The sequence below is a fragment of the Jaculus jaculus genome, chromosome 4 (genome assembly GCF_020740685.1).
Source record: "Jaculus jaculus isolate mJacJac1 chromosome 4, mJacJac1.mat.Y.cur, whole genome shotgun sequence".
NCBI classification, from domain to species: Eukaryota; Metazoa; Chordata; class Mammalia; order Rodentia; family Dipodidae; genus Jaculus; species Jaculus jaculus.
In genome coordinates this window covers 139,510,306-139,538,071 of record NC_059105.1, presented here as the reverse complement: position 1 = coordinate 139,538,071, position 27,766 = coordinate 139,510,306, and the positions used below count along the sequence as shown (strand labels likewise).

General features: G+C 35.7%; 1 protein-coding gene across 1 annotated transcript in view; it reads left to right on the top strand.

Moving 5' to 3' along the window:
- The window catches only part of Gbe1 (1,4-alpha-glucan branching enzyme 1), a 282,900-nt gene that overhangs the window by 59,117 nt on the left and 196,017 nt on the right, over nt 1-27,766 (top strand). Inside the window, exon 2 of the mRNA XM_004665512.2 lies at nt 3,131-3,300. Coding sequence (XP_004665569.1) covers nt 3,131-3,300 — 170 coding nt within the window. The remainder of the gene's footprint in view (nt 1-3,130; nt 3,301-27,766) is intronic.

Sequence of the window (27,766 nt, the reverse complement as noted above, 5' to 3'; positions counted from 1 at the left end):
TGAGCGCAAAGGGTTCACCTGTCTCTGCTTCTCCAGCGCTAGAATTAGACATGTGTAAGCCATTACGCTCAGCATTTTTAAATGAGCCCTGGGGGTCTGAACGCAGGTCCTCATGGTTATGCAACAAGTGCTTTTCCAACTGAGTCATATTTCCAGTCACTCATATTTTTAAGATTAAGAGGAAAGATTTGCTAGATACCTGAAGTCTATTTAAACATTTAAAAGTCATGCTTTTCTTTTTTAAACAATCCTACACTTTACTTCTTACTTTGATCTTGGTTCCCCCCATTTTGGCTACCAGAAGTTAGTAAGTCTCCCTTAGGAAGAAGAAAACCGAGAGGATCTAGGGCTTAGGCTCACTCGTAAGTACTTGAGCATGGACTCTACTTCCAAGACATTTTCATATAAGGCATGTTTCATCTTCTCTGTAGTATCTCCAGTGTTTACTTCTGGGAAATTAAGAGCTTTGGCATACTTGCAGGATGAATCTTCTCCCTACAGAACAAAGCTTTCTTTCTATTCCATTTCTCTCACCTGTCTTGACTTCCACTTCCTTATAGCATCTGTCAAACCAGTCAGCTCACTCTCTTTGATTTTTTTCCTCAGATTTCCCATAATTTGTACAGCATCACCAGCCTAGTACATGTTAGTGTGATGTTGTAATGAGGAATGAATGGAAAGTATTCTCACATACCTTTGGAATTTGAGAGAAAAATGTTAAGGTTTCTGAGTACATAGCATGCACATGAAAATCTGAACAAATGTTAAAATTAAACTGGTAAGTTTATAGGAACAGTAGTTTTGCTCCTTGGCCTATGAAGAAAGGTTCCAGCCAGCATTTATGATATGCTTTCTGGCCAGTGTGTGAAGGCTGCCACTGACTTCATTGATTTACTATGTCTGTGAGGTTTCTCTCTGGTTAAGAGGGGAATCATGTGAGAAAAGAACTTTCAAGTGACTTGTTCAAGGTCGCAGATAATGACTAAAGAATTAGCTTAAACTTTGTTTCTAGTTGTGAACCTATTATTGTCCTGCACTGAACCTCATAGTTATAAGATTAATAGCCTTCAGATTAAAACAAAAAGCACTGTCTTTATAAGGAAAAAAATGACTTTTAGTTTGAGATTTTATTGAAATATACCAAATATACCACTTTGAGTTAATGAAGATACGTCCTTATTAGTTTTCCTTCTTGACCTTGGACATCTTATGTTTATCTATGCCTCTGTTGTTTTTCTGTTTTTAACAAAACGGGTTGGTTGAGGAAGAAATCAAATCCAATAATATTTAGAACAATTCTTTATGTCTATAGAAAATGCTAGATCCCATATTAACTTCTTGGTTTCCAAAAATTTGACCTAGTTTTTAAGTATCCTATAAATTCATAGCAAAATATTAAGAGAGATGACTGTAGCCAGAGAGGGCACAGGCATGATGAGCTTGCTGTGTCCTGAGGCATTTTCTTTTTTTGAGCCACAGTGATTTCAAAGTGAAATGTGTATTCCTGTATCTGAAGCTGCAGGGCTGACCTTGAGGGAAGTCAAGATATTTAGCAAAAGTAATAGAATGCTATAATCCTGTTTCCATTGATATTTTAGCAAATGGAACATTTGAATGTTATCTTATGCAAGATTTCAAGAATGATCATTTTTAAACAGATCTAAGTATGTATGTTTAAACATTATACTTAGTGTAACAATAAAATTGCTGTATTTATTTAACCTCCAAAAGTTTATGAGTTTTAAAAATATCAGTAATTTTCTTTTTATCATGATATATTTCTATTTGCATGTTTTGCCCTAAGTCCTAATTATTTTATTGTTTCATACTGTTTATCATTTTACTGCAGGATAGTAATAGGTTTTGCCATGCAATATGCATTAGTGTTTCTTTATAGCAAGTAGAGCTGACTGGTATCTAGAAGAATTTTTTTTTTTTTTTAAAGCTCTTGTCATGGGATTTAAAGAGTTTTGTGGTCTTCATTAAATTTGCAACCCAGTTTATCTAGGGTGGTATTTTACATATTTTGAAGCAGTTGTCAGTGTTTAAACAAAGTTCATAGGAAAAACAGTCCTTTTCTTTCTTGCAAAATTTCTTGATTGGGTAAAACATGCTTGGTAGCACTGAGCTGTGGTAGCAACAATGAGCTGTGCTAATGGTGAGTTGTGGTAACAGTGAGCTTTCACTGTGGTGGCACTTATGATCCTCAGCGGTGTTGTTGTGTAGCCAAGGCCAAGCCTAGCAGTCATTTTCATCATCCTGTTTAGTTTAGTAAGTCTTTGTGTTTCTTATATAGGGTCAGCTGCTCATGTTTATACCTGTCCAGCTCCCAGTGCATGGTTTAGCTTATGTTTCTGGAATAAGACTGCCTATGATACTGAGGGTATCAGGGGCATGGTTCAGTATCATCAGCATACTTTATCCTACTCCTTCTTCTCCCTGTCTCCCATGTAATCTACTCTTTACATTATACAAGTTTACTTAACTTTTTTCTCATTGTACAATAGGTAGGTCAATTCCCAGTTTTGTTATAAACAATGCCATAATGAATATATTTTATATATAAGCGGATTTGCTTCCTATGGGATGCATGTAAAAGAAAACATTTATAAGACAGGAATTACTTACCTGAATATATGATTTGGAAATTTTTATAGCTGTGGAAACATTCAGAAGGAAAATTTTTCTTGCTTTTTTTTTTCTTTTTTTTTTTTTTAAGAGGTAGGGTCTCTAGCTCAGGTTGATCTGGAATTTATTATATAGTCTCCGGCTGGCCTTGAACTCACAGCAATTCTCCTACCTTTGCCTCCCAAGTTCTGGGACTAAAGGCATGTGCCACCACACCTGGCTCTTGCTGTATTTTTATTTTTATTTATATTTTTTTAGTAGTCAGAGGAAAAAGCTATTGTCTTTGTTGTTCTCCCGTGACATATTATTTCCAACTTTGCTATTATTTAAACAATTACATCGTGTTTCTCAATCCCTACTAGAAAATAAAATTATTTATATTACTCTTCTTCAACATGTTTGATATTTTTGATGAGACCAATGCAGCTACTTGATTATAGTATCTTTTTTCTGGGAAAATTATTTAATTTTCTAATTTACTTTATTTTATACTTTTTTAAAGGTATAAGAAGTTTAGCCAAATTTTGAACAACATTGGAGAGAATGAAGGCGGTATAGATAAGTTCTCCAGAGGCTACGAATCATTTGGCATCCATAGATGTGCTGATGGTGGCTTATACTGCAGAGAATGGGCCCCAGGAGCAGAAGGAGTTTTTCTTACAGGAGACTTCAGTAAGTACGGTTAAACCATTGAAAACATTGGTGTTTTATTTTTCTATCTAAAGAATGGGCTAATTTCATTTATTTAACTATATGAAAATTAATGATTCAGAGAAATATCTGACTTTTCAGTTAGTACTACAATATTTATAGAATATTTAACCTCATGTGGTGAGGCTGCCCCTGATGTTGTATGACACATGTGTTCCTGGAAACCTTTGTTTTCTATAGTATTCTAGTATCTATGTCATGGAAATTAAAGGTATGAGGAAAACAGTACTAGGAAAAGTACTCTAAATTTACTCAGTGTTCTTGACATGTCCGAACAACACCAACAGCAGTGTCGGTGAAAATAATGGCCCAAGTGAAGCCTTGCATGCTTCACAAGGCTAGCCTCCTCAGAGTACTCTACAGCCTCACACCCCTTTTGACCTTGAGTCTACTGGGGTGTGTCCTCAGTCTCTCAGATATAGTTATTGTTCTCCTCATTGGTTTCCTTCTCTTGGTCTTCCTCCTCTTCTTCCTGGTGCTTCTCTGCCTGCTTGTGGTCCACCTGTATTTTCCCTTTCTCTGTAACACAGTGGACCATATCTTCTCAGCATTGTCATCTGCACATTGGTACCTGCACTAGATACAGTTGATGGTATTGGACACCCAATTTCAAGAAAGCAGTCTTCTTAGTTTGTACTCTAGTGGGTAGAAGGACCTGTATAAGCAACTACAACACAAACTGATAGGTTTTAGTCTAGGGGTTAAGTAAATGACCATAATATGATAAATAAGAAACCTCTGTTTTAAAGTATAGTAACAAAAAATAGATAATTTAAAATTTTCTTTGACGCCAGTAAAAGAAATATGAAGATGATGCTAATTTTTGTTTTGTATGGTTTTGGTTTTTTGAGGTCAGGTCTCACTCTAGCCCAGGCTGACCTGGAATTCACTATGCAGTCTCAGGGTGGCCTCGACCTCATGGTGATCCTCCTACCTCTGTCTCCTGAGTGCTGGGATTAAAGGCGTGAGCCACCCTACCCTGCTGATGATGGTAATTTTTTTTTTTTTTTTTTCGAGGTAGGGTCTCACTCTGGTTCACGCTGACCTGGAATTCACTCTGTAGTCTCAGGGTGGCCTCGAACTCATGGTGATCCTCCTACCTCTGCCTCCTGAGTGCTGTAGTTAAAGGCATGTGCCACCATGCCTGGCCTACGATGGTAATCTTTAATAGATAGAGGATTATGGTACTTAAAATTTGATATTTCAGACACACAATTTTCCATGCTGTATTTTATTTATTTATTATTGGAGAGAAAGAAAAGGAGAGAAGGTGGGGAGAGGACGAGAAAGCAGCAGATAGAGAAAATGAGTGCACCAAGGCCTCCAGCTGCTGCAAATGAATTCCAGATGCATGTGTCACCATGTGCATATGGCTTACCTGGATTCTGGGGAATTGCACCTAGGATCTTAGGCTTCACAGGCAAGCGCCTTAACCAATAAGCCATTCTCCAAACCAACCATTTATACTTTTAAAAATGCCAGCCGTAGAGAGGAAAAAAAAAAAAAGTAGAACATTGTTGTCAGTGTTGAAGGTCAGAGAAGGTAAGTATCATGGGGAATATTTTGGGAGTGGAGAAACATCTTTAAATTCTGGTAGTGGTAATGGTCATGTGACTTTGTATTTATCAAAATATCTGGAAATATACACAAAAATAGGATATTTATCTACAGATACACTATATTTCAAATAATCTAACTTAACAGAAGTTTTGCTTTTACATGTATTGTCTGAGGCAGAACTGTCCGACAGAAATAAAATGCATTATTACTTATATAATTCAATTTTTTTTTAAATGCAGAAATCTCCACATAGGTTTTGTTTATCATTTTTATTTATTTATTTGAGAGTGACAGACAGAGAGAGAGAAAGAGGCAGAGAGAGAGAATGGGCACGCCAGGGCGTCCAGCACTGCAAACGATCTCCAGACGCGTGCTCCCCCTTGTGCATCTGGCTAACGTGGGTCCTGGGGAATGGGAGACTTGAACTGGGGTCTTTAGGCTTCACAGGCAAGCGCTTAACCACTAAGCCATCTCTCCAGCCCTAATTCAAAATTTTTAGTAGTGAAATTAAATGAAAGGAGAGCAGCTGAGTGAATTTTAATGCCTTTTATTTAACCCAACATATAAGCATATTGTCTAATTAACATATAATGAATATAAAATATATTAATCAAATATTTTTATTTTTCTATAATGTGTCTTTGAAATCTAGTTATGGCTAGCCCTTTGGTAGATACTAAATTTTCATAGGTAATACCTAACACATATTCAATTAAACTAAATTTGTCAGTTTAAGATTAGGTTCACATACCCAGACTTTTCTAAGCTTAATTACAATTTTTCCAGTAACTGACTTGAGTAACAGTTTTAAAATTTAAATTTAATAAAGTAATGAAAATGAAGTTAATATAAAATTCCCTTTCTCAGCTGCATTAATTTACCTCATTTCACGTGCTCAATAGCTACATGTTAGTTACTAGGTCCCTTATTAGAATTCTACCTTATTTCTTTTTAGTTCCATTTATTAGACTATGAATATTCATTGAGAAAACCCAAAGTAATTTTTTTTATATAAAGATCCCAAAACTAATGCAAGAACCTTAACTAAAATTTGATGCTGGCATTAGTTCCTTTTGTTTTCTTTCCCATATTTATGAATTTATGATTAAACTCACAAGGTATATATATATACATATATATATATGTATGTATATATATATACACATACATACATACATATATATTTTTTGTGTGTGTGTGTGTGTGTGTGTGTGTGTAGTCCAGAAGACAACCTATGATGTCCTTTCTGAGGCACTGTCCGTGTTTTTTTGAGATAGTCTCTCACTGGCCTTGGACTCTCCACATAGCCTAGACTGGTTGACCAGGGAGCGCCAAGGATTTGCCTGTTTCTGTCTCTGCTGTACTGGGAATGCAATCATGTACCACCATACCTAGCTCTTTTAGTGTAGGGCCTATAAATTAAACTCAAGTACTCCTGTTTGTTTGCAAGCACTTTGCTGCTAGACCTCTCTCTCTCCAGTCTCAGAATAGGTTTGGTAAATAACAAAATACTGGAGAGAAATTATATTAAAACCAGAACTGTACGGTAGGATTGGAAATAGTGCTGATTTATTAAAAGTACCAGTTTCTATGTTTGAAGAATTAGATTTAAATTCTTAAGTATTGCATTTGAGTTTAATGCATAATTATTAAAAGTACAAAAACGTAAAATAAACTTTTTATTTAAAAAAATTAAAAAAAAATTTTTTGTTTATTTTTATTTACTTATTTGAACGTGACAGAGAAAGAGGCAGGTAGAGAGAGAGAGAGAATGGGCACGCCAGGATTTCCAGCCACTGCAAATGAATTCCAGACTCATGTGCCCCCTTGTGCATCTGGCTAACGTGGGTCCTGGGGAATGGTGCCTCGAACCGGGGTCCTGAGGCTTCACAGGCAAATGCTTAACCGCTAAGCCATCTCTCCAGCCCAAAATAAACTTTTTAAAGAGAAAAGTATGTGTTCCCTATGTTAATGTAACAAAGTCCTCTATTAACTTGTTTTAACTGGGTTTTCTTGTGCCTCTTTTTTTGTCAATGTATTGCATAATGTTGAATCTTTAGTACCATGGAGACATCACCCAATCAATAATTTTCAATCAACAAATATTTATTTAATGCCTGAGGTCGTAAAGAAGATCAGATTTAATTAGTGAACCTCTATTTTTACTAGAGACATAGCAGAGCCTAAGGCAAGTTAAACTATGATGTGAAGTTATTAGGAACAGACTATATCTTAGAGATTCTATTTTTTTTCCTTCTTATGGTTATAGGGTCTCTGATTGTGCATGAGATTTCAACTTCTTTTATTTATTTATTTTTTATTAAAAACTTTAAAAAACAACAGCAACAACTTGGAATCTGGGGATGGTGGCACACACTTGTGATTCTCATATTGATCTGAGAAAAATGGAAATTTGTAGGCCAGCCTAGTGAGTGGAATACGTTCTAAAAACAATAAAAGAAAACATAAAACATAGTCAAGCAAACAATAAAACACTGACTCTGTCTATATCATTTAATGGTAGAGTGCTTAAAATACTCCAGGCTGTGAATTAGATCTCCAGCACTGAGAAACAAAATAACCTTCAAAATTCAGAGACGAACAAACATTATGAGCCCATTATACATTTGAAAGAATTAGATTTATTTAAAAGAAAATTATCTGCATGGGTGTTAAGTGAAGGTAAATCTGAAGATCACAAAATTTTGTTGATTATGACACAGTAGCTAAAAATATACCTTTAAGTACCTTACCCAAGGGGCTAGGGAGATACAGCTTAGTGAATAAAGTGTTTGGTGCACAATTATAGAGACCTGAGCTTTATTCTCCAGAACCCATATAAAAGCCAGATGCAGTGGCAGGCACCTGTAATCAGTGCCATTGAGGTAGAGACCAGAGGATACCAAGAGCTTGCTGGCCATCTAGTCCAGCCATATCAGTGAGCCCTAGGTTTAGCAAGAGACCTTGTCTCAAATAGTGAGGTAGAGTGATTGAGGATGACACCTGACATTTTACTTTGTCATATACTATAGAAGAATCTTAAGTTTATTTTGAGATACAACCTAAAGAGAATATTATATTTTTAACAATTTCTAGGATTTTTTTTTTAAAAAGAGATAATATTACCTACGTTTTCATCATGTACAGTAAGATGATTTTTAACAAACTCTTCTAACCCCCAAAGATTATGTAAAACAGAAATTCACAAATTAGCAACAAAAAATTTAATCTTGCTAATGGTAAAACTGAATATTATATTTATTTGACAAAGAAAATTTTCTTAATTCACATTTTATCTAAGTGATTACCTATTTACTTATCATAACTTTAAAATTAAAGATTAAGTTTAAATTGAAAGGATGTTAAAATTAAAGCTAAAGCATGTTGATAAATGAAAAATAAGCATGTGTAAACCATATGCAAGACTGATGGTGTACTCTTGAATCTTGCCTAACAAGGAGATGGAGGCAGGAGAATCCCAAGTTTAAGTCTCATAAACTACAAGATAAAGTTATGTACATATATCTACATGTATCTGCATGTACATATGTGGCTAGGGAGATAGCTAGTGGTACAGTGTCACCTATTTAATCCTTAGTACTGTGAACAAAAAATGTACAGACACTACTTATGTTCATGGAAAGTTACTCTATAATTATAATATTTTAGCATAATATTTTATCTTGTTTTCTCATCAGTTTGGAAATTGACTGCACTGCAGAATTGTTTGTCTTGGATTTCGATACTTTCACTATTAATTATTTTTGTTTTATTTTTCCAACTGACCTGAGGATATTTCAGGCAGAAGTATTTTGAGACGTCAAATATAAAACTTTTATAAAAATAAATTGCTATAAATTGGTATTTACAATGAAGAAAGTTTTAGAATTTGGTCATAAGTTGAGCTCTCTAAACATATTTCTTTATTTGGCCCACGGGGAATGAGGTAGTAATTTGGTCTTGGCTCTATGTTACTAACTACTTGGCAAACACTTCAGTGATACATTGATGTTAGTTGAAAAGATAAGTGAGACTCGAAATATGGGTCAGTTGATAAAAGCACTTGCTTGCAAAGCTTGAAGGCCTGGGTTCAACTCCCAGCCATCCACATAAACTTGGATGTCTGAAACCTGAATGGGCATTCTATTTCAGTGGCAAGAGATCCTGGTGCACCTATACATGTATAGATTCATATAATAGGTAAATAAAAAATAAAGAAAAACTATGATTAATTTCACTTGAGTCTTGCAAAAATAATATGGTATTTTGTCTAAACTGAGGCATATTTCTTAACGTACTCAAAAACAACTTCACACTTACCATTGTGTGTATATAGTATGTTAAATAACATAGTGTGTACATATATTTTTCATCATTTAAGAGAAAATGAAAGTCATTTCTTTTTCTTGTACTTATTTTATTTTTATATATTTGTAAAATTTATTTTATTTATTTGGGTTAGAGAGAAACAGAGAGTGAAAGAGGCAGATAGAAAGGGAGAATGGGTGTGCCAGGGCCTTCAGCTACTGCGAACCAATTCTAGCTGCATGTGCTTCCCTGTGCATCTGGCTTACATGGGTCCTGGAGAATCAAGCCTGGGTCCTTTGGCTTTGGAGGCCAGCACCTTAACTGCTAAACCATCCCTTCATTCTGATATTTTATTCATTTTATTTTTATTTTTTATCCCTGTATTAAAAAAGTATTTTTTTTTTTTTAATGATTTGAGGGTGAGAAGGGGCGGGGGAGAGAGAGAGAAAATGGATGTGCCAAAGCCTCCAGCCACTGCAAATGAACTTCAGATGCATGCACCACCATGTGCATTTGGCCTATGTGGGACCTGGGGAATTCAATCTAGGTCCTTGGGCTTCACAGGCAAACACCTTAACTGCTAAGCCATTTCTGTAGCCCCATTTCACTTATTTTTAAGGGCTAGTGTAATAAGGAGCTAGCAGCTGCTGCAGCAATGCATAGGGTAGTTAATATACATAATGACAATCATCAGACCTGGAATCTGATCACCCCCAATGTATTTCTGTGCTAACTAGAACCTACTTTAAAGGTTGGAGTGAATTTCTAACTGAATGATCTGTACCACAGAACAGATTCATTCTTTAGAAACTGAAATGTGATTTGCATATGCTTGGAGTTTTAGTACTAAATCATGTTTATTGTAGGTTGCCCATAATTGAAGAAGACTAGCTACTTGAGAGTATCCACAGATGATAAGAAAGGAGGCAGAAAAGTACACATGTCTATATAAAATAATTGGGTTCCTTCTCACTGTAACTGAAAACATTTCAGTTGCAATTATTAAGTCTAGGAGCTAGGTACTTTTCAAGTCATCCAAATGTCTATCATTGATAGACTGAACTAAACCAAATGTACATACCATGATTGAGGAAAGAATTCACTGATACTCACTGGAGAGTGGGTAAGGCACTCAAAGGAATTTTAACTGGGTTTTCTGGGTAATGTTTATGTCTTTTCATGTGATGCTCAAGAAGTTTACAGAGTCATACAGAACTTTGACATTTCTTTTCTTAAGATTTTATTGTATTATTATTATTAGTTATGTTATTAAAGACAGGCTCTTAGTGTGTAGCCCAGGCTGACCTTGAACACTGTATCCCCTGGCTTCAGCCTCCTAAGAGCTTGGATTCTAGTTTTATGTCAACACTCCCAGCTTGTTTTTATGTTTTGTAGCAAACATTTTCTGAATCATGCACTTAATGCATGGTCTGTGGATGGGTTTTGTATATCCACCTAAGTTGATGCTGACACTTTTAGCAGTGGGGAATAAACATTTAGCAGCTTTGATAGGGACTTGACAGGGTAATTTTATTTCTGTTGAGTCTAGTGATAATACTAAAATTGAGCCTTAGATTTTGAAAAATCTTTTGGTTTGGATTTCCAAGTAATCTTGCTAATTTCTCATAACATCCAGGATACACTTGAGGTTTCATAAAAAACAGGGTAATTGGTCCATCATCATAGTTTGAGAAGCTCTGATCTGAAAATGAGTGATTATCTTGATTGGTTTATAAGTCCTTTATGATTGAACATTGTAATTCTGAAATCAACTGCTTTTCCATTCTCTGCCTTCCTCTAATCTGTGATGGCTTTGTCAGCCTGCTTCTGTGTTTGTATGGCACATTACAGGCACCTCCAGTACTTAACTGCTCCCAAAAATTCAGGCTTCTTCTTGGTCATGTTGGCTGTAGTTAGCATGGCTGTGCTCCATGTGTCAGATTCTTTGTAAAATTCAGGATTTCTGAGAAGCCACTATGTGGAATGGCTAATCTTTTTGGAGAGAGAGTGAACAATGGAGGATTCCTGGGCAGTAGCAAAAGCTTCAGCTTAGAAGTGTCAAATGTTATGTGTACTTCTTTCCTTGTTCCAATAGTACCATCCAGCTTATATCAGTGAAGCACGGAAGAAGAATGTGGCAAACATATTCATATAATGTCACACACCTCTCATTGTTTTGTTTGGTTAGCTTGCTTTTTTTTTTTTTAATTATTTATTTATTTGAGAGCGACAGACACAGAGAGAAAGACAGATAGAGGGAGAGAGAGAGAATGGGCGCGCCAGGGCTTCCAGCCTCTGCAAACGAACTCCAGACGCGTGCGCCCCCTTGTGCGTCTGGCTAACGTGGGACCTGGGGAACTGAGCCTCGAACCGGGGTCCTTAGGCTTCACAGGCAAGCGCCTAACTGCTAAGCCCGGTTAGCTTGCTTTTATGGGAGCATTGTAGAATGTACTTACCCAAGTAAAGACAACTATGAAATCACTAGGAGTGTACTCTTATGCAACTGAAATTATATTGATATGGGAAACTGAGGTGTCTGAGAGCCAAGGAGCTTTGCTCAGCTCTTGGTTGTCCTATAACTCAGGAGTTATTATGCCAAATGTTCACAGTCACACAAATTCACATGGTGTTCAGTGGCCTCTACGTTCTTGTCTTATGAATTTCAGTGAGTGAATTTCACAGACTATAGAGGGTATAGTTTAGAAAGATTTTATTATACAGTTTAAGAGAAGGAAAGAAGGCAGAACTTCTGCTATAATCCAGGAAGGGATATCCAGGAATGCAAACAACTGCCTGCAGACCCTGATTGAAGTCCTTCATGAATATTTTCTGGATAAAGGCTGAGTTGGTTAGTCAAGCCCCCACCTCAGGTGTCCAGGAGTCACCAGCTTCCCAGGAAAGAGAATGAACCCGTTTACATTCCCAGGAAAGGCAGAGATCAGGAAAAAACAGATCCCATGCCAAATGTTCAGCAGGAAAAAACAGATCCCATGCCAAATGTTCAGGCACCTGCCAATCTTAATCACAGCCTTGTGTCAGATTTTATGGAAACATGAGCTCTCTTATCATTTGTTTAGGCAACTCTGGTCAAGTTTTAGGGGGAAAATATACAATAACAGGGGCTGGAGATATGGCTTAGTGGTTAAGCGCTTGCCTGTGAAGCCTAAGGATCCTGGTTCCAGGCTGGATTCCCCAGTACCCACATAAGCCAGATGCACAAGGGGGCATATGTGTCTGGAGTTGGTTTGCAGTGGCTGGCTGGAGGCCCTGATGCTCCCATTCTCTCTCTCTCTCTTGCTCTCAAGTAAATAAAATAAACAACAACAACAACAAAAAATTGTTAAAAAAGTAAGAGATCCACTCTTAAGGGCTCAAGGACATTTCCTCTTTAGTTTATTTTTGGGAGCTCTGCTGTTCCTAAACTGTCTTAGCATGTGTGGCTTGTTTGCCACATATATGTACAACATATGAGTGTATATATGAGCTGGGAAAAAGTGAGCCATATGTGTAATACAGAATACACACCTTCCACATTTTGTGATAGTCTAGCTGTCATTGTCATTTCTATAGAAAGGAAGTTGGATAGGTAGGGATTTGCTCCAGACTTAAGATTGTTCAGAAAGTTCTTAGAGTTTCTACTGACTTCTAGATTCAAATAGCTTCAGAGGAGTCCTTTGTCAGGTAGGCATTTTCAACTCTGCATGAGTCCTCTGTGAACTTCTGTGCATTATTGTTATGTGGTTTCCTTTCACTTTGCTTATTGGGACTTTGATGTTTCTATGAAGCAAGTTTCTGGGGTTAGTCTGAGCACCTTTGATAATGTTCCTTTGACAAAGGGCTGGCAAATTGCTAGATAGAGGTGGAATACTTTAGTGCTGTTTACCAAAACAGTGCACCTGCTGAGGAGTAACCTCTGTAATGTGTGGGACCCTAAAGTCAGCAATCATCAAAGAAGCACTCTGTGGAAAGTTTTTAGCACTTCCTCTAGCTTTCAACCTAATGTTAATTTTTTCAGCACTGCTATCTATTTAACCAGTTTCAGTGAATTTCTGCTTGATAAACTCCACTGCAAATAATGCTGAGTGATTCTTAGAGTATACTGAGCACAAGAGCGTGCTCTTGTCTACTCCATGCCTGCTACGTCCTCTGAATGGTCATTCTCATTATGATTCCCTAACATAATATTATATAAGGTGCTTGACTATGAGTGTGGCAGCCAAGAAATAGATTGAATATTAGGAAAAGGAAAAGCTTCATGAGGTCAACTTGAAAGAAATATTTAAAGTTAAGAATATGTAAATTGGGCTAGAGAGATGGCTCAGTCAATAAAGGCACCTACTTGCTAAGCCTTACAACTTGGGTTTGATTCCCCAATACTCACATAAAACAAGATGCCGAAGTAGTTTATGCATCTGGACTTTGTTTTCAGTGACAGGAGGCCCTGGAATGTCCATAATTACATTCTTTCTCTCTCTTAAATGAATAAATAAAAAATATATATAAGTGAGTGGAGAAAAATATCTACAGTTAACTGATTTTCACATGCTGCATATTCTTCACATATCCTATAGCCCTCATTCCATTTTAATTGAGAGAAAATTGGAAACTAGAAGATTGTATTGTATTTACTAGTTTTTATGGGCAGGAGGACTGAAAATCCTTAAAGAGCCAGTGTATAGGATCTGGCTTTGGTCTGAAGGCAGAAGTTGGGATGATATGTTTATAATTATGTTTAAAATTTAAAATAAATGTTAATCATTTTAATATTTTGTACATATACATATCCATGTGTATATATTTTCACATGTTCTTTTAACTAATTTTTTCAGTGTATATAAATTCTGACTCTATTAGTACTAGATCAGAGCACTTTGTTGGAATGCTTAATGGGATTATTTTTCTAGGAAAACATCTCTCCTTCCTAGGACTTTAGAAGATTGCTGTTGGAGACCTTAATGCTAGAAGGTAGATTTTGAACTGTCTGATATAAGTAGAAATTTTCTAGCTTCACATTGCTTTTTAAATAAATATCCTGTTAAAAGTTTATGCTGTATGGATAAGGTGGAGCTTTATGTTACATTTGAGTTTTGATATTTTCCTTGTAGTTAAAGTCTATAAAACATTATAAAATGGATTTTTAAGAAATTTTCTTTTGAAATCCCAACAGTTTTGTCTGTAAAAATGACTAGATTAAATAATTTGTCACTTATTTACACAAAGATGCATTCTTGACATTATTCACTTATTAAATTAGAAATTTTCTTGAGAGTCATTTTATTTCCTAATAGTCGTCTGTATCCATGAGAGTGGCAGCTCATAGCTTAGATCAACGTCTTTAAGATCCAGATTACAGTGCAGCTATTCATTTCAATTTCACATTGAAGGTGTCATTCATCACAGATGTTTGGAAAATCTATTTTGATTTGTTGGTATGTCCTTTCTTATGCCACCAACAAGACTTCTGAACATCATGTTGCACATAATGATATTTCTAAAAATGTGGTAAAGTTGTGGACAGTGGATAGCATTGTCTAGCATGTATTCCTGCAGATCATGGGGTTCACTCTTTGGCTGTGGAATGTTGGGCTTTGAGTCTACTACTCTTATCTTCCTATCTCAGATGCCTCCTCCCATACTGCCTTTTTCTTTTAAACCAGCTTTAATTCTTTGTACTTTCAAACCTTGTCCAACTGCTTTCTTACAAAAATTGGATTTATTTTAAAATGCGAATAGATTATGTGTGTTGGTCAGGAGTAATAGAAGCTTCCATTTTATTAGAGTTTCATAGTTTCTCACAAGAAAGTATGGAAGTATTCATTTTGATTTTGGCTTCCACCTCTCATGATGAATTTCTGAAAAAAAAAAAAAAAAAGAAATTCATCCCTTAAGTCAGTTTTAAATCAGTGGCAGAAGTACCTCAAATGTGTTATTAAGATATTAGGAATCTGAAAGTAATACCATATTTTCTCAGCAAGAATAAGTGATCTTTACTATTGATGCAAATATGTAAGAACTCACTAGCCTAAAAACCATGGAGAGAGACATAAATAAGTTTGGATTCAAAATTTAAATGCCTACAATATACTCCTAATTGTTTGTAATTTTCTTTATTTTTGACATCTTGAAAGTTGACTTTTCATTGCAGAACCTAAAAATAATCACTTTGCAGTGTATGTTAACTATGTTGTGTGATTTTTATCATTGTTTAGTCCTTACCTTCTTTAAATATTACCTCTCTATATTATCTGTACCTGTGTTCAGAGGACAAAAATCATTTTTGGTATGTTGATTCCCTCTATTTTCTCCTCTTTTCCATCCTCTGCCTCCTTCTCTTCTTTTCTCATTCCTCTGCCCTCCCCTCTTGATATTTCTTTGCTCTTAAGCCTTAGAAACTCTGATGTCTGATATTAGGAAATCAAAGAGTTTCATGCTTCCAAAAAGTTTTCTGATTCCTAAACAATTGCCTTGTATTTATCAGAGGCTTCTACAATATCAAACAATGTAAACTCTAGACAAGTAATATCATGTTTATTCTTCTTTATATTTCCCTGCAGTTATAAAGATAATCTTGTAATATGATACTTAATCCTGATAAAGTTGTCCTATTACCTAAATACTTTAATTATTAACATCTCACTAAAGATACAGTTGTATGTGGATGCATAGATTTGTGTAGATGTATGGATAATTCTGAACTCTGCTAGAGTTTTTAAAGTGAGAAGAACACATGAAGTATCTCAAGCTTATATTCAACAGTTTATATTTGGTTGCCCCTTTTTTCTTCCCCTCAGGTAACAGTGTAGTGTCCATGTGCTAGCACTGAAGTCCATCAGTCCAAATTCGGCAATGCTGAGAGAAATTAAATTTCTTAACTATCAGGGGAAATGGGCGGTGTCTTTTTAACAAGTAGGCCTTGCTTAATCATACCTAGTAATAAAGTTATGTTGAAAATATGATGTATTCTAAGTATCCATGGTCATTGTTATGTAACTTGTTAGCTAAAAGATAATTCTAAAATAAAAGGTTATTAATATAGTTTAGTAAATACTTCTATGATGACCTTTTACAGATTATGCACAAATGTTAGAGCAAATGCATAGGATATTATAATTGTAAACAATATACCTTTCAATTACTGTTTCAAGTTTTGATTGCCTATTTTGTTGATAGGCTTTGTATTTATTTTTAAATAAAAAGTTTTAGCTAAAACTTTTGTGATCTATTTCTAGAGAATCTACAACTGAGTTACATGATACATGAGGCTTCTTTTGTCAAACTGAACTGAGGTAGAAAAAAAAAATCTTTTAGAATAGCTGTATTTAGATTTTAATGAAATCAGGCCGAAAAGAGACAAGTGAATTTCCTTTTTAGTCTTTAAATGAAAAAGTACATCATTTGTCTTATATATCTTATTCATCATCACTCATAGCAAAGTATTCATTCTCATGAGGGAGATAATGGCTTCTGAAAGCCAAAAGAAATAGAAGATTGTCCTTAAATGTAGATGAGTTTTAGTAATATTCTTATCATAAAGAATTGTTACATATTTTTATGATACTGAATTAAGTTGCTATATATATATATATATATATATATATATATATATATATATATACACATTTATATATATGTACATATATATATGTATATGTATATTTAATTTAAAGTAGAATGCTTTAATCTTTCTTTATGTTAGAAATAGGCTTAAAATCTTAAGTTAAATTTGTAGTTAGTTTGTAATTAACTGGTATTCAAGACATGCCTTTAATATGGATTGTTTACAGTGTTTAGTCCTAGAGAAGGAATATTTTACTTGAAATTTTATAGTGAATATGTAAACAAAATTTCTTAAAGAATTCCATTACTTATTGGATGAATATACAGTTTACCTTTCCTTTGGTGGAGAAAGTACCGAGACTTACTAACCCAGACAAAAAATAGAACTAAAGAGGACTGGGGAGAGGGCTAAGTGGTGAATGGTGCTTGCTTGTAAAACCTGCTGGCCCTGGTTCGATTCCCCAGCTGCCATGTAAAGACAGACTGGCATTTTTCACACTACCAGGAGACCATGGCATACCCATACATCATTATACACAAATAAATAAATAAAAATAGAAAAGTAGAACAAAAGGACAACCTACCTCCTGACCTTTCCTTACTCCATGTTAACACAGCCATTTATCTTTTCTAATTTTTCACTCTTGTTTAACAAATGAGTTTTTTTTTTTTTTCTTTTTTTTGTGCTAGTGTTCTTCAATGGATGTTGTTCTTCTAAGGTTAGAGCACATGAAGGAAAGCAGCAGAGCCGAGACTGTGTGTTTGTGTACATGGGCCACATTGCACATTGTCCTGTACCAAGTTGATTTTAGGTCATTTAGAGGAAATGAGTGTACTCCAGGCATAGTCTGTACACTGCTCTATTATAATTTACTCTACTATGGCCTAAGTCATTAACAAGAGATAGGGTAGATACAGAAGAATATCTGGCCAGTTAATGTTCTTCCTTATACCTGTCTACAACCCTGGGTCTGCATCCTCTAATTTCAGGATATAGAAAATTTTGTTCTAAATAGATGCTAAGGCCAATTTTCCTACCTGAGAAAAAGGAGAGGAGTGGAGAGAGGTGATGACATTGATACCAAATGTTGCAGCTACAGTCTGTGACCAGTTCTCTGATACCTGCCGCTTAACTCATGAGTGACTTCTTTTCCTTTGAATATTATTAAGAGTTTTTATTTTTCTTTTACTGTGTTACTACTTTGCTTCCTTTTATTTCAATCTTGGACACTGGAATTTTATTTTTTTATGGTGAGGTAATGATTAAGGCCATCAAAATATCTCAGATTAATTGTTTTTGTTGAATCAAAATGAAGGCTGTTAAAAATGAAGTCTGTTCACCATAATTTCCATTTCACTTTGAAAGAATCAGCTACTGGAGAAAACAGTCTATATTTGTTCTCCCTTTACCTCATCTCCACGGGACAAGAAGTCACAAACTAAAATCTCCTGTAAACATGCCATCGTTACATGGAAGGTAATTGCAACATTATAGAGTTGTTAATCTTTTCTCAATGAAGATCACAGTTCATTCACTTTCAAAGGCTTAGTAGGAAAACATACTTGCATTAAGTATACAGAAAATTGTGATTCATTGTTATAAGCAGTTGGATTAGCCTCATATGTACTATATTTTGTCTCACACATTGTGCTACAAGTAGAAAATTTCACATCCTGAAACTTTGTTCATCCATAAAAGTATCAAAGTATTATGAAAAATTACCTCCATACTATGTGTATAAAATATATATGAAAGATAAATGAATTTCATATTTAGACTTGAGTCTCTTTCCAAAATATCTCGAAATAGATCCATATATATGTGTGTGTGTATATATATGTGTATATATATATATATATATATATATATATATATATACACATACATACATAAATATAGTATATGTGTATCTATCTATATATGCATATATGCATACATACATACAAACACATATATATTTATTCCAAATCTGAAGACAATATATCTGAAATAAAATAGAAACCATCCATTTTTTTTTTTCTGGATAATGGCTACTCAACATGTTTATAAGATAACACAGTCAATATCGAGAAAAGCTTTAGGAAACTTAGTCTATTCAGAGTGTATAATACAGCAAAACACTCCATTGCTGGGGACCCGTATTAGTTACCTTCTTGTTGCTAGGGAGAGACACCTGACAAAAATTAGTTTAGCAAAGGAAGGGTACATTTTGCATTACAGTTTTGAGTTAAAGCTTCTTATGGCATGGAAGGCATGGTGGCAGGAGCTTGAAGCAGAGCATGTCATATTGAACCCAAAGTGAGGGAATAGAGAAGGATGGACACAGCTGCTCAACCAGCTCTCTCTTGTATATAGTACAGAACCATGTCCTCAGTTAAAGGTGGGTCTTCCCCTTCTGTTCACAGAATAAAGATCATTCCTCACAGGTTATTCTAGGTCCTATCAAGTTGACAATCTGTAGAAACCATCACAGGACTAATGAATGGAGATCAGAGGGTGAAGCCTGGCAGGAAAGACATGTTAATGATTTTGCTTCAAATTTAATAGCTTCATGAATTTTATCAGTAGTTCAGAAAACAAGACTCTTAAGTTTACTTTAAATAAATGTCCCTTAAATTAAAAGCTCCAAAACATGATAATAATAAATGGTTAATTTTTTTAGTGGAGTTGTACTTAATGGCAGTTGGATTTATTCTTGAACATGTTAAGCCTCCATATAACTTGCCAGTATTTTCTGAAATTAGGTCTCTGATTTCTGAAATGGGAGTGGGAAAAGATGTGAAAATTGATGGCCTCAAGCTTTTTCAAATCCAAATTGAAACTTGTACTACAAAGAGAGAAGTTTAACCTGAGAGTTTATGCCTATATCAGCATGACATGGAGTAGCAATTGAAGTTTTCTCACACCCCATAGATCTAATATACACATTGGTTCATTTAAAGTTATTCAATTTTCTTGGCTTTTGGGTTTCAGAAAAGAAGGAACACAGTCTAATGAATTATATCCTATATGTTCTTCATGTGGAAATCACGTACAGATGTTCATTTCGGATGGTATTAGTGCTTAGATATAGGTCAATCAGCATTTTGGAATCTTTAAACAGCCAGTGGAACATTTTAGAATATCACTTTGTTGAGGGGAATAATTTAATATATATTGAGTGAATATAATTTAATTGCATACATAAAGTGTTGTCTAATTTATATATATTATGTAAATTTTATATAGACTTTTTAAATTTTAGCCATGAAGGATAATATTGAGATCTATGTTAAAATGCAAATGAATGCATTTCTGTCATTGACTTTTTAGACATCCACAATGATTGGAAAATTTAACAGAAAGTAACCATCTACCTTTTTTTTGTTGTTGTTACTGTTGTTTTTCGAGGTCGGGTCTTACTCTAGCTCAGGCTGACCAGGAATTCACTATTTAGTCTCAGAGTGGCCTCAAATTCACGACGATCCTCCTACCTCTGCCTCCCAAGTGCTGGGATTAAAGGCATGCACCACCACACCAGGCCCATTTATATTTTTGTGTCCTTTAAACAGTAATTCTGTTTGTTAAATGTAGAGGTGCTTTTGATAACCTTAATGTATTAGGGGGTTCTTACTAAAATAAAACTACTTTTGATAACCTGTAATACTAAACAATGGTTTTTCTTGTTCTGTTACTTTTTAAAGTTAAATTTCCAATGGTCTAATTACCTTACTATGATCCTGATTTGACATAAAATTGTAAAGTTGATTATGTCATTATTTATTGAGAACTGGTTGCGGTGCTTTTGTCATAGGTTTTAGGGCATCAAGATGAGTAAACCATAATCTGTGAAATTAGACACTTACTGTAACATGAGGAAACCAACTTAATGTAGATGGTTTAGGTTTTAGGGAGTTCTGACATAAAGTGATCCCTGTTACTTGGTGTGCACATTATTCTTTATTGTTTATTTTATAATATGTTTATTGTTTATTTTATAGTACATTATTTATTTTACAATAGTTTTCTATATAATACAATATTCCCAATTTTTTGTACAACAGTAGTATGCATACATTTCTTGTTCATCAATCTATGAATCTGCTACAATGGCTATGCTTTTCAGAGGTCTCAATAAAGGGAGGTGGAATAGCAATTGGGATCATTTTTGATGAGAATGAGGCTCTGGTTAGTAGCTGAGGGAAATTTCTTGAAATGTTGGTATGGGTATGCATGTACTGGTACATGAGTATGTGTATTTGGAGGACAGAAAACAACCTCAGGTGTCATTCCTGAGTCACTGTGTACCATTTTTGTGATAGAGTCTCTCATTGATCTAGAACTTCCTAATTATCTCTGCCTCCCCAGCACAAGGATTACCTGTGTGTACCAGCATACATACATTTTTTTTTTTTTTTAAACATGAGTTCTGGGGACTGAACTCAATTCCTTAGGCTTGCAATCACGTGCTTTACCAACTAAGCCATCTCCCCATTCCAGGAGATCAAACATTATTTCATAAAACACATAAATATCTCTTTGATCCTACTCCAGCATTTTAAGCCCATTCTCAGGTGTTTTATTGCCCCTGAACTTTAGCTTTTTATCATACTTGCCTTGGCATCTTTAGTGCAAGTACAACAAACTCTAATTCCCATGCTGTTATGCAGCTTCTGGTCACCTTGAAGAAGGTCAAATGACCATGTGAACTGCTGCTTCTAGGGTGCAGATGTATAGAAGTCATTTGCATGCTGCTGAGTACACTTTCTGTCTCTGTATGTCTGCTTTAATTTCCTGTCTTTAGAACCCTTCCTTATTTCACCCCTTTCTCTTTCTCCTGTAGTTTAAGACTTGTTCCAACTTGTGGGAGGAAATGGAAGCCAGCAGAAAGGAAACTTTTATCCTCAAATTTAAATCTCTGCATTTATAGTTTTCCTTTTCCTGTACTTGCAAATATAAATAAAATGATGTCACAAGTCAATGCTTTGAGTCCCTTTCTCTTTTGCATCCTTAATACTGTAAATCTGTTTATTTCTTCTTTCTGTCAGCTCCCTCTTTGCTGCCTCCTTTTTGTCTGTGTATGAATGTTTAATATCTCTCCTTTCTAAATTGTATTTGAAAACAAGTCTATCCCTCCTTCAATTCTTAGTGATGCTTCAAAAATATAGTAGCCACATATTACTGAATCTGTGTGTGCACAACAAAATTTAGGGAGCTTTAGCTAGGCATGGTGACACATTCCTTTAATCCTAGCACTTGGGACGGAGGGGTAGGACCATCATGACCACCCTGAAACAACATAGTTTATTCCAGGTCAGCCTGGGCTAGAGCCAAACCCTACCTTGGGGAAAAAACAACTAGAACAACAACAACAAAAACAAAACAAAACAAAGCAAAACAACACCAAAACAAAACAAAACAAAACAAAAAAAAACCCAACAACTTAGGGAGCTTTATAAATGAGCAATATTCCTGAACCTATCTGAAGAATCTGTGGTGGAATCTGTTGTTTTTGAACATTAAAAGCAGGAAGTTTGTGGAACTGTGTAACAAGTGAGTATGTATTGATATTGATGGGACTGTTGGAGTTACTTTTTTTGTCATTGAGATAAAGCATCAACCAAAAGCATCTGGTGGGAGGAAAGATTTATTTTACCTTACAGTTTTGAGGGAAAGCTTTATGGTGACAGGGAAAGGATGGCAGAGCAAAGGCTGGATATCATCACTGTCACAGGAAGAGGACAACAGCAGTGGGAGAGTGAGCTGAGCCATGGCAAGCGCGGGTGGCTATAACACTTCAAAGCCCATCCTCAATAACACACCTGTGCCAGCAAGCTCTCCACCCCAAATTATCACCAGCTAGGGACCAAACATTCAAAACACATGCATCTCTGTGGGGAGGGGACATCTGATTCAAACCATAACAGTGCTGATTGTGCTGTATCTTGTATAAGTTTATAAAATTGTAACATTATAAGTGTATGTTTGTATACTTTTATATATTCTGTAATTTACATTATGTAAGTCCCTATGCATGTATGCATGGATGTCTGTATGGTTCAAAAGTTAAAAAAAAATTCTACTAAGGTATTAATACTATAAAGAAGGATTAGACTGTAGTATTTTAGTATACTTAAAATTTTTAGTGTATTTTTTTAATTCTACAAGGACTAGATTCTTCTTTTATAAGAAACAAAAACAGTGTCATGATACCCTTTTGCACCTGCATTCTCCATCAGTTTCCTCAGCTCAGTACTGACCAACCTTCCTGTAGTGCATGCTGTTGAGTTCTTCCAGTTTTATCAGCTTCTCTTCTCTCCTACTTCACATTTTCAATCATGTTCAAGGAACTACCAGAGCAATAAATTACCTGTTCTTTTTTTTTTTTTTTCTTAACCACTTCTACTAGCCAAATGCTGCGTCTTATCAATTTCAATTCAGAAATTGCTTTCAAGTAGATTCCTGTTTTTCACTCCAGCCTTCACTATTGTGGTTCATAAGAACTGTATGAGTGGTTATCGTTGAAGCACAAGGAGGAATGTCCAGGAGTTTTGTTGAAAACTGGTGCAAAGTGAAGACTGGAAAGAGCAGTTGGGATTAGAAATTTAGAGGTCACTTATGACCCTTGCTGAGAACATTGTAGCACTTAACAGATATGACCAAGTGAAGACAGACTTCCAGAAATCAGGCTGTCAGTGGTAGGATGGCCAGGGGGACTTGTTACTGATATTATGTCAACAAATGCATCAGTTCATCATATTTTAATTTTTATTTTAGAGAGAGAGAGACAGGACAGGGAGAGAGAATTGGTGTGCCAGGGCCTCAGCCACTGAAATCGAACTCCAGACACTTGTGCCACCTAGTGGGCATGTGTGACCTCACTTTTGTGGCCATATGTGTACCTATGCGGCCTCCATGCATGTGTCTGTGGAGCCAGAGGAACGTCAGGTTCTCCATCACTCATGTACTTGTTTTTCCTTGGAACAGAGTCTCTTCCTCATTCAGAGGTTTGCCATTTTACATGAGCTACAACAGTTCTCTTGTCTCTTCTCCTCCATAGGCCTGGGGATACAGATGTGCGGCCATTCCAAACTGTGTACATGAGCTCTGGGGAATGAGATTTGGGAAGTCTCAGGCCCTCTCAGGTCCTCCTGCTTTAATGGCAACATACTTAAACACTAAGCCATCTCTTAAGTCCTGGTTTTTAATTTTTTTCTGAGATGGGTTTATGTTTGCTGGCCTGAACCTCACCGTGCCCCCACTCGCCTTAGACTCTCGTCAGTCCTCTTGCTTCAGCCTTTTACAGTGCTTGAGTTTTTGGGAGGCAGAGGTAGGAGAATTTCCATGAGTTGGAGGCCACCCTAAGACTACATAGTAAATTACAGGTCAGCCTGGGCCAGAGTGAGACCCTACCTGGAAAAACCAAAAACAACAACAACAACAAACTCTTGAGCTTTATCACACCTGGGTCAAGGTAAGTTTTCACATCATAATCATTACTTTTGTGGGTTTATTTTGGTAACCATCTATAGAACTACTGCTAATTTGGTCTTTAGATGAGAAGATCAATATTTATTTTGCTTCAAATTGTATCTCACTCCATGGTCTTATATGGCCAGGTTGTTCTGCCTTGGCAGGTCCTTAAGCTTAGAGTCTTTTTTTCTTCAAAGACATATTTAGCTATCAAGCTTGACTTTTTATTCTATGTATTGATCAAGCTAACATCTTAGTATCAAAGTTTTACATCTACCTATTTTGTCTTTTCCTTTACAATGTGTCTGACAGAATATGATTTTAATCTAAAGGAAAGTTCAACAGAAGTGAAAAGGCTCACTTCCTAATAGCATCAAGCAATTTCAGTATATCTTTTTTTTGGAAGGACATAGACATTTACTTAGTAATAGTAAGTAAAGAGACATCAATCTCAATACTGTAATATAAGTCATAACGAAGATAAATCTCATTATTCTTAGGTCTCAAATAATGTCATGTTTTGGTCAAGTATTGATGGTAAGAATTATTTGAAATTTTTAGATTTCATTGTTATAATACAATTTTGTATATATAAACCTCCCATAGTTCAGGTAAATAAAGAGAAAATGACAACTAAAAATAAAATTATATATTTCCAAGGGTCTGTCAAATATCTCTAAAGTTCATATACTGCATTAGTTTATATCTGTGTATTTAACTGTAATGTTAAAATAATACATTAAAGCCTAAGAATTGTGCATTTCAGTGGGGGTCACATCAAATATTTTGATGCATGTATATATTTTGCAATGTTTCAATAAAGTTAACAGTATCTTTCTCCTGAAATATTTATAATTTTTAGAGTAAAAATATTTAAAATCCTTCCTTCTAGTTTTTTGCAATGTCTACTATTTAGAAAAATACTCTTTTTAAAATATTTTATTTTTATTATTTGACAGAGAAAGAGTGGGGGAATGGGCATGCCAGGGCCTCCATCCACTGCACATGAACTCCAGACGTGTGTGCCCCCTTGTGCATCTGGCGATTGTGGGTCCTGGGGAATCAAATCTGGGTCCTTTGGCTTTGTAGGCAAACACCTTAACCATTAAGCCATCTCTCCAACTCTAGAGTAAAAATATTTAAAATCCTTCCTTCTAGCTTTTTGAAATGTCCACCTTTTAAAAAGATATTTATTTATTTTCTTGGAAAGAAAAAGAGAGAGAGAGAGAGAGAGAGAGAGAGAGAGAGAGAGAGAGAGAGAGAGAGAGAGAAAGAAAAGAATGAATGGATGTGCCAGGGCCTCTAGCTACTGCAAACTCCAGGTGCAATGTCCATGTTGTGCATCCTGCTTATGTGGGTACTGGGGATTCAGACCCAGATCATTAGGCTTTGCAGGCAAGTGTCTTAACCACTTGGCAATCTCTCTAGCCCTGAAATATACATTATTGTTGCTATAATCACTTTGCTGTAGTCATCTTGTGACCTATAGGGCAGTTAGTAGCTCCCCCAAAACACTTACTCCTATTTTAGTTACTCCTATAGAATACTCATTGATAAGCCTTCCCCCTTTCTCCCTCCCTCCTCCCTAAGCTATAGTAACTCCATTTTTCAGCTTCTGAGAACTGAATTCTGTCTCTTGGGCACAGAGGGGAAGTAGTAAGGTGAGATGGAGACCCAGCCATGTAAGGGACTTCAAGCACAAACTCTCTACTTTTATATATTTTATGTGGTTTTTGTGTTGGCATTCTCCATGAAATTTATTTTAAGATAATTGAATGGTTTCAGCTGCTAAAAGTAAATAGACTGGTACCTAAATAAATGGTTTGAGTGTAACTGTATTAAGCCTTAAAGTAAGCCACATTATTAACTTCATTTCAATAAAACTAGAACTTAATGAAAGAAATTTGAAAGGAAATATAATACCACTCAATTTATCCCAAATAACAATAGGGTTAAAGAGAATAATCAAAGTTCCGATTATAGCCTGTTTTGAAAGGAAATAAAAACACTGTGTATCAAAAGCTATCGGTTTCAGCCAGAAAAATAATGAGAGGCAACTTCTCTCATGCTGGTTCCACATCTGATCTGCCAAACATAGAAAATGATGTGGATGCCTATTTTCTACATTCTCCCAAGGACTGTACATAAAAAGTAATATTCTAGAAGCATTGAAAAGTAGTTAATTTATTGCAAACAACAGATCCTTAGGCCACGAGTGCTTAATCCTTTCAGTGAACTCTGGTTGAGCAAGGTGGCCTGGCTTATTATTAAAATGATGATTCCCAGTGTTGATGAGGACATGGATAGTTGAGTATTCTCATATGCAGCTGCAGCTGCGGGAAGTATTGTTTGAAACTGCCCACCCAGAAAGTAGTTGCAAATTTTTATTGGAACTGTAAATACGTTGAGACCTCATGCCCTTTGTCTGATAGTATCACTCTTCTAACTGACAGCAAAGAAGGTGGTTGAGATACTCAAACTTTTTGGGAGGAGGGGTTTCAAGGTAGGGTCTCACTCAAGCCCAGGCTGACCTAGAACTCACTATGTAGTCTTAGGGTGGCCTTGAATTCATGACAGTCCTCCTACCTTTGCCTCTCAAGTGCTGGGATTAAAAGTGTGAACCACTACACCTGCCTTAGACAGTCATTTTTGCAGATATCATTAATTTTTCAGTATTTTATGCACTTTTTAGTCCTTCAATACAGAAATGAGGTCTGTATATGCATCATTCAGTCTCAGAAATATAAATACTTTATCAAACTTGTTTCATTAGTTTATCTGTCCCATATACACCATTTTTTTCTGTACTGAAAGTCACCATAGAATTTGAAAATTTATACTACTGTTTCTTTTTTAATACATATTGTGTGTGTGTGTGTGTGTGTGTGTGAACATATGTGCATTGCTCACATATGTGCATGTCGAGGCCAGAGTAGGGCATCAGGCTTCCTTCTGTTATCACCCACTGCATATTTCTTTTTTGTTTTACTTTCATTATTATTATTAACACATTTCCTATGGATACATCATGTGTTGGTATCCCCTTTTTCCCTCATCCTTACCCCTATTCCATTGGGGACACTCCTCAGTGGGGTTGGGAGAGCAGTAGTCAGTTATTTCAGGGGGAGGGAATGCCTCTGGGCATAATGTCTCAAACTGTGGCTCTTATAATCCTTCCACCTCCCTCTTCCACAAAAGTCCCTGAGCCGTGGTGGGGTGAGTTTAAAATTTACTTCAGTGATGAGCTATCAGGAACCTCTGGATATCTGCTTTGGTAGGTGTTGAGTATCCTCAGGGTCTGTCTCCTACACCCTGGTGCTAATTATCAGGTTGAGCACAGAAGCACCACTTGCTCATCTACCACATTCCTCTGTGTTTCCAGCTGTGGCTTGGCTAAAGTGTGAGGGGTAGTTTATCTCTTCGGGTCTTGGTACCTTCTGAAAAAGAAAACAGATTCTCCAGTAGACAGGGAAGTCAACATAGTTTAAATGGGATAAGCAATATTAATTTAGGGATAATTTGATGTATGTAACCTTTTAGCCAAATACT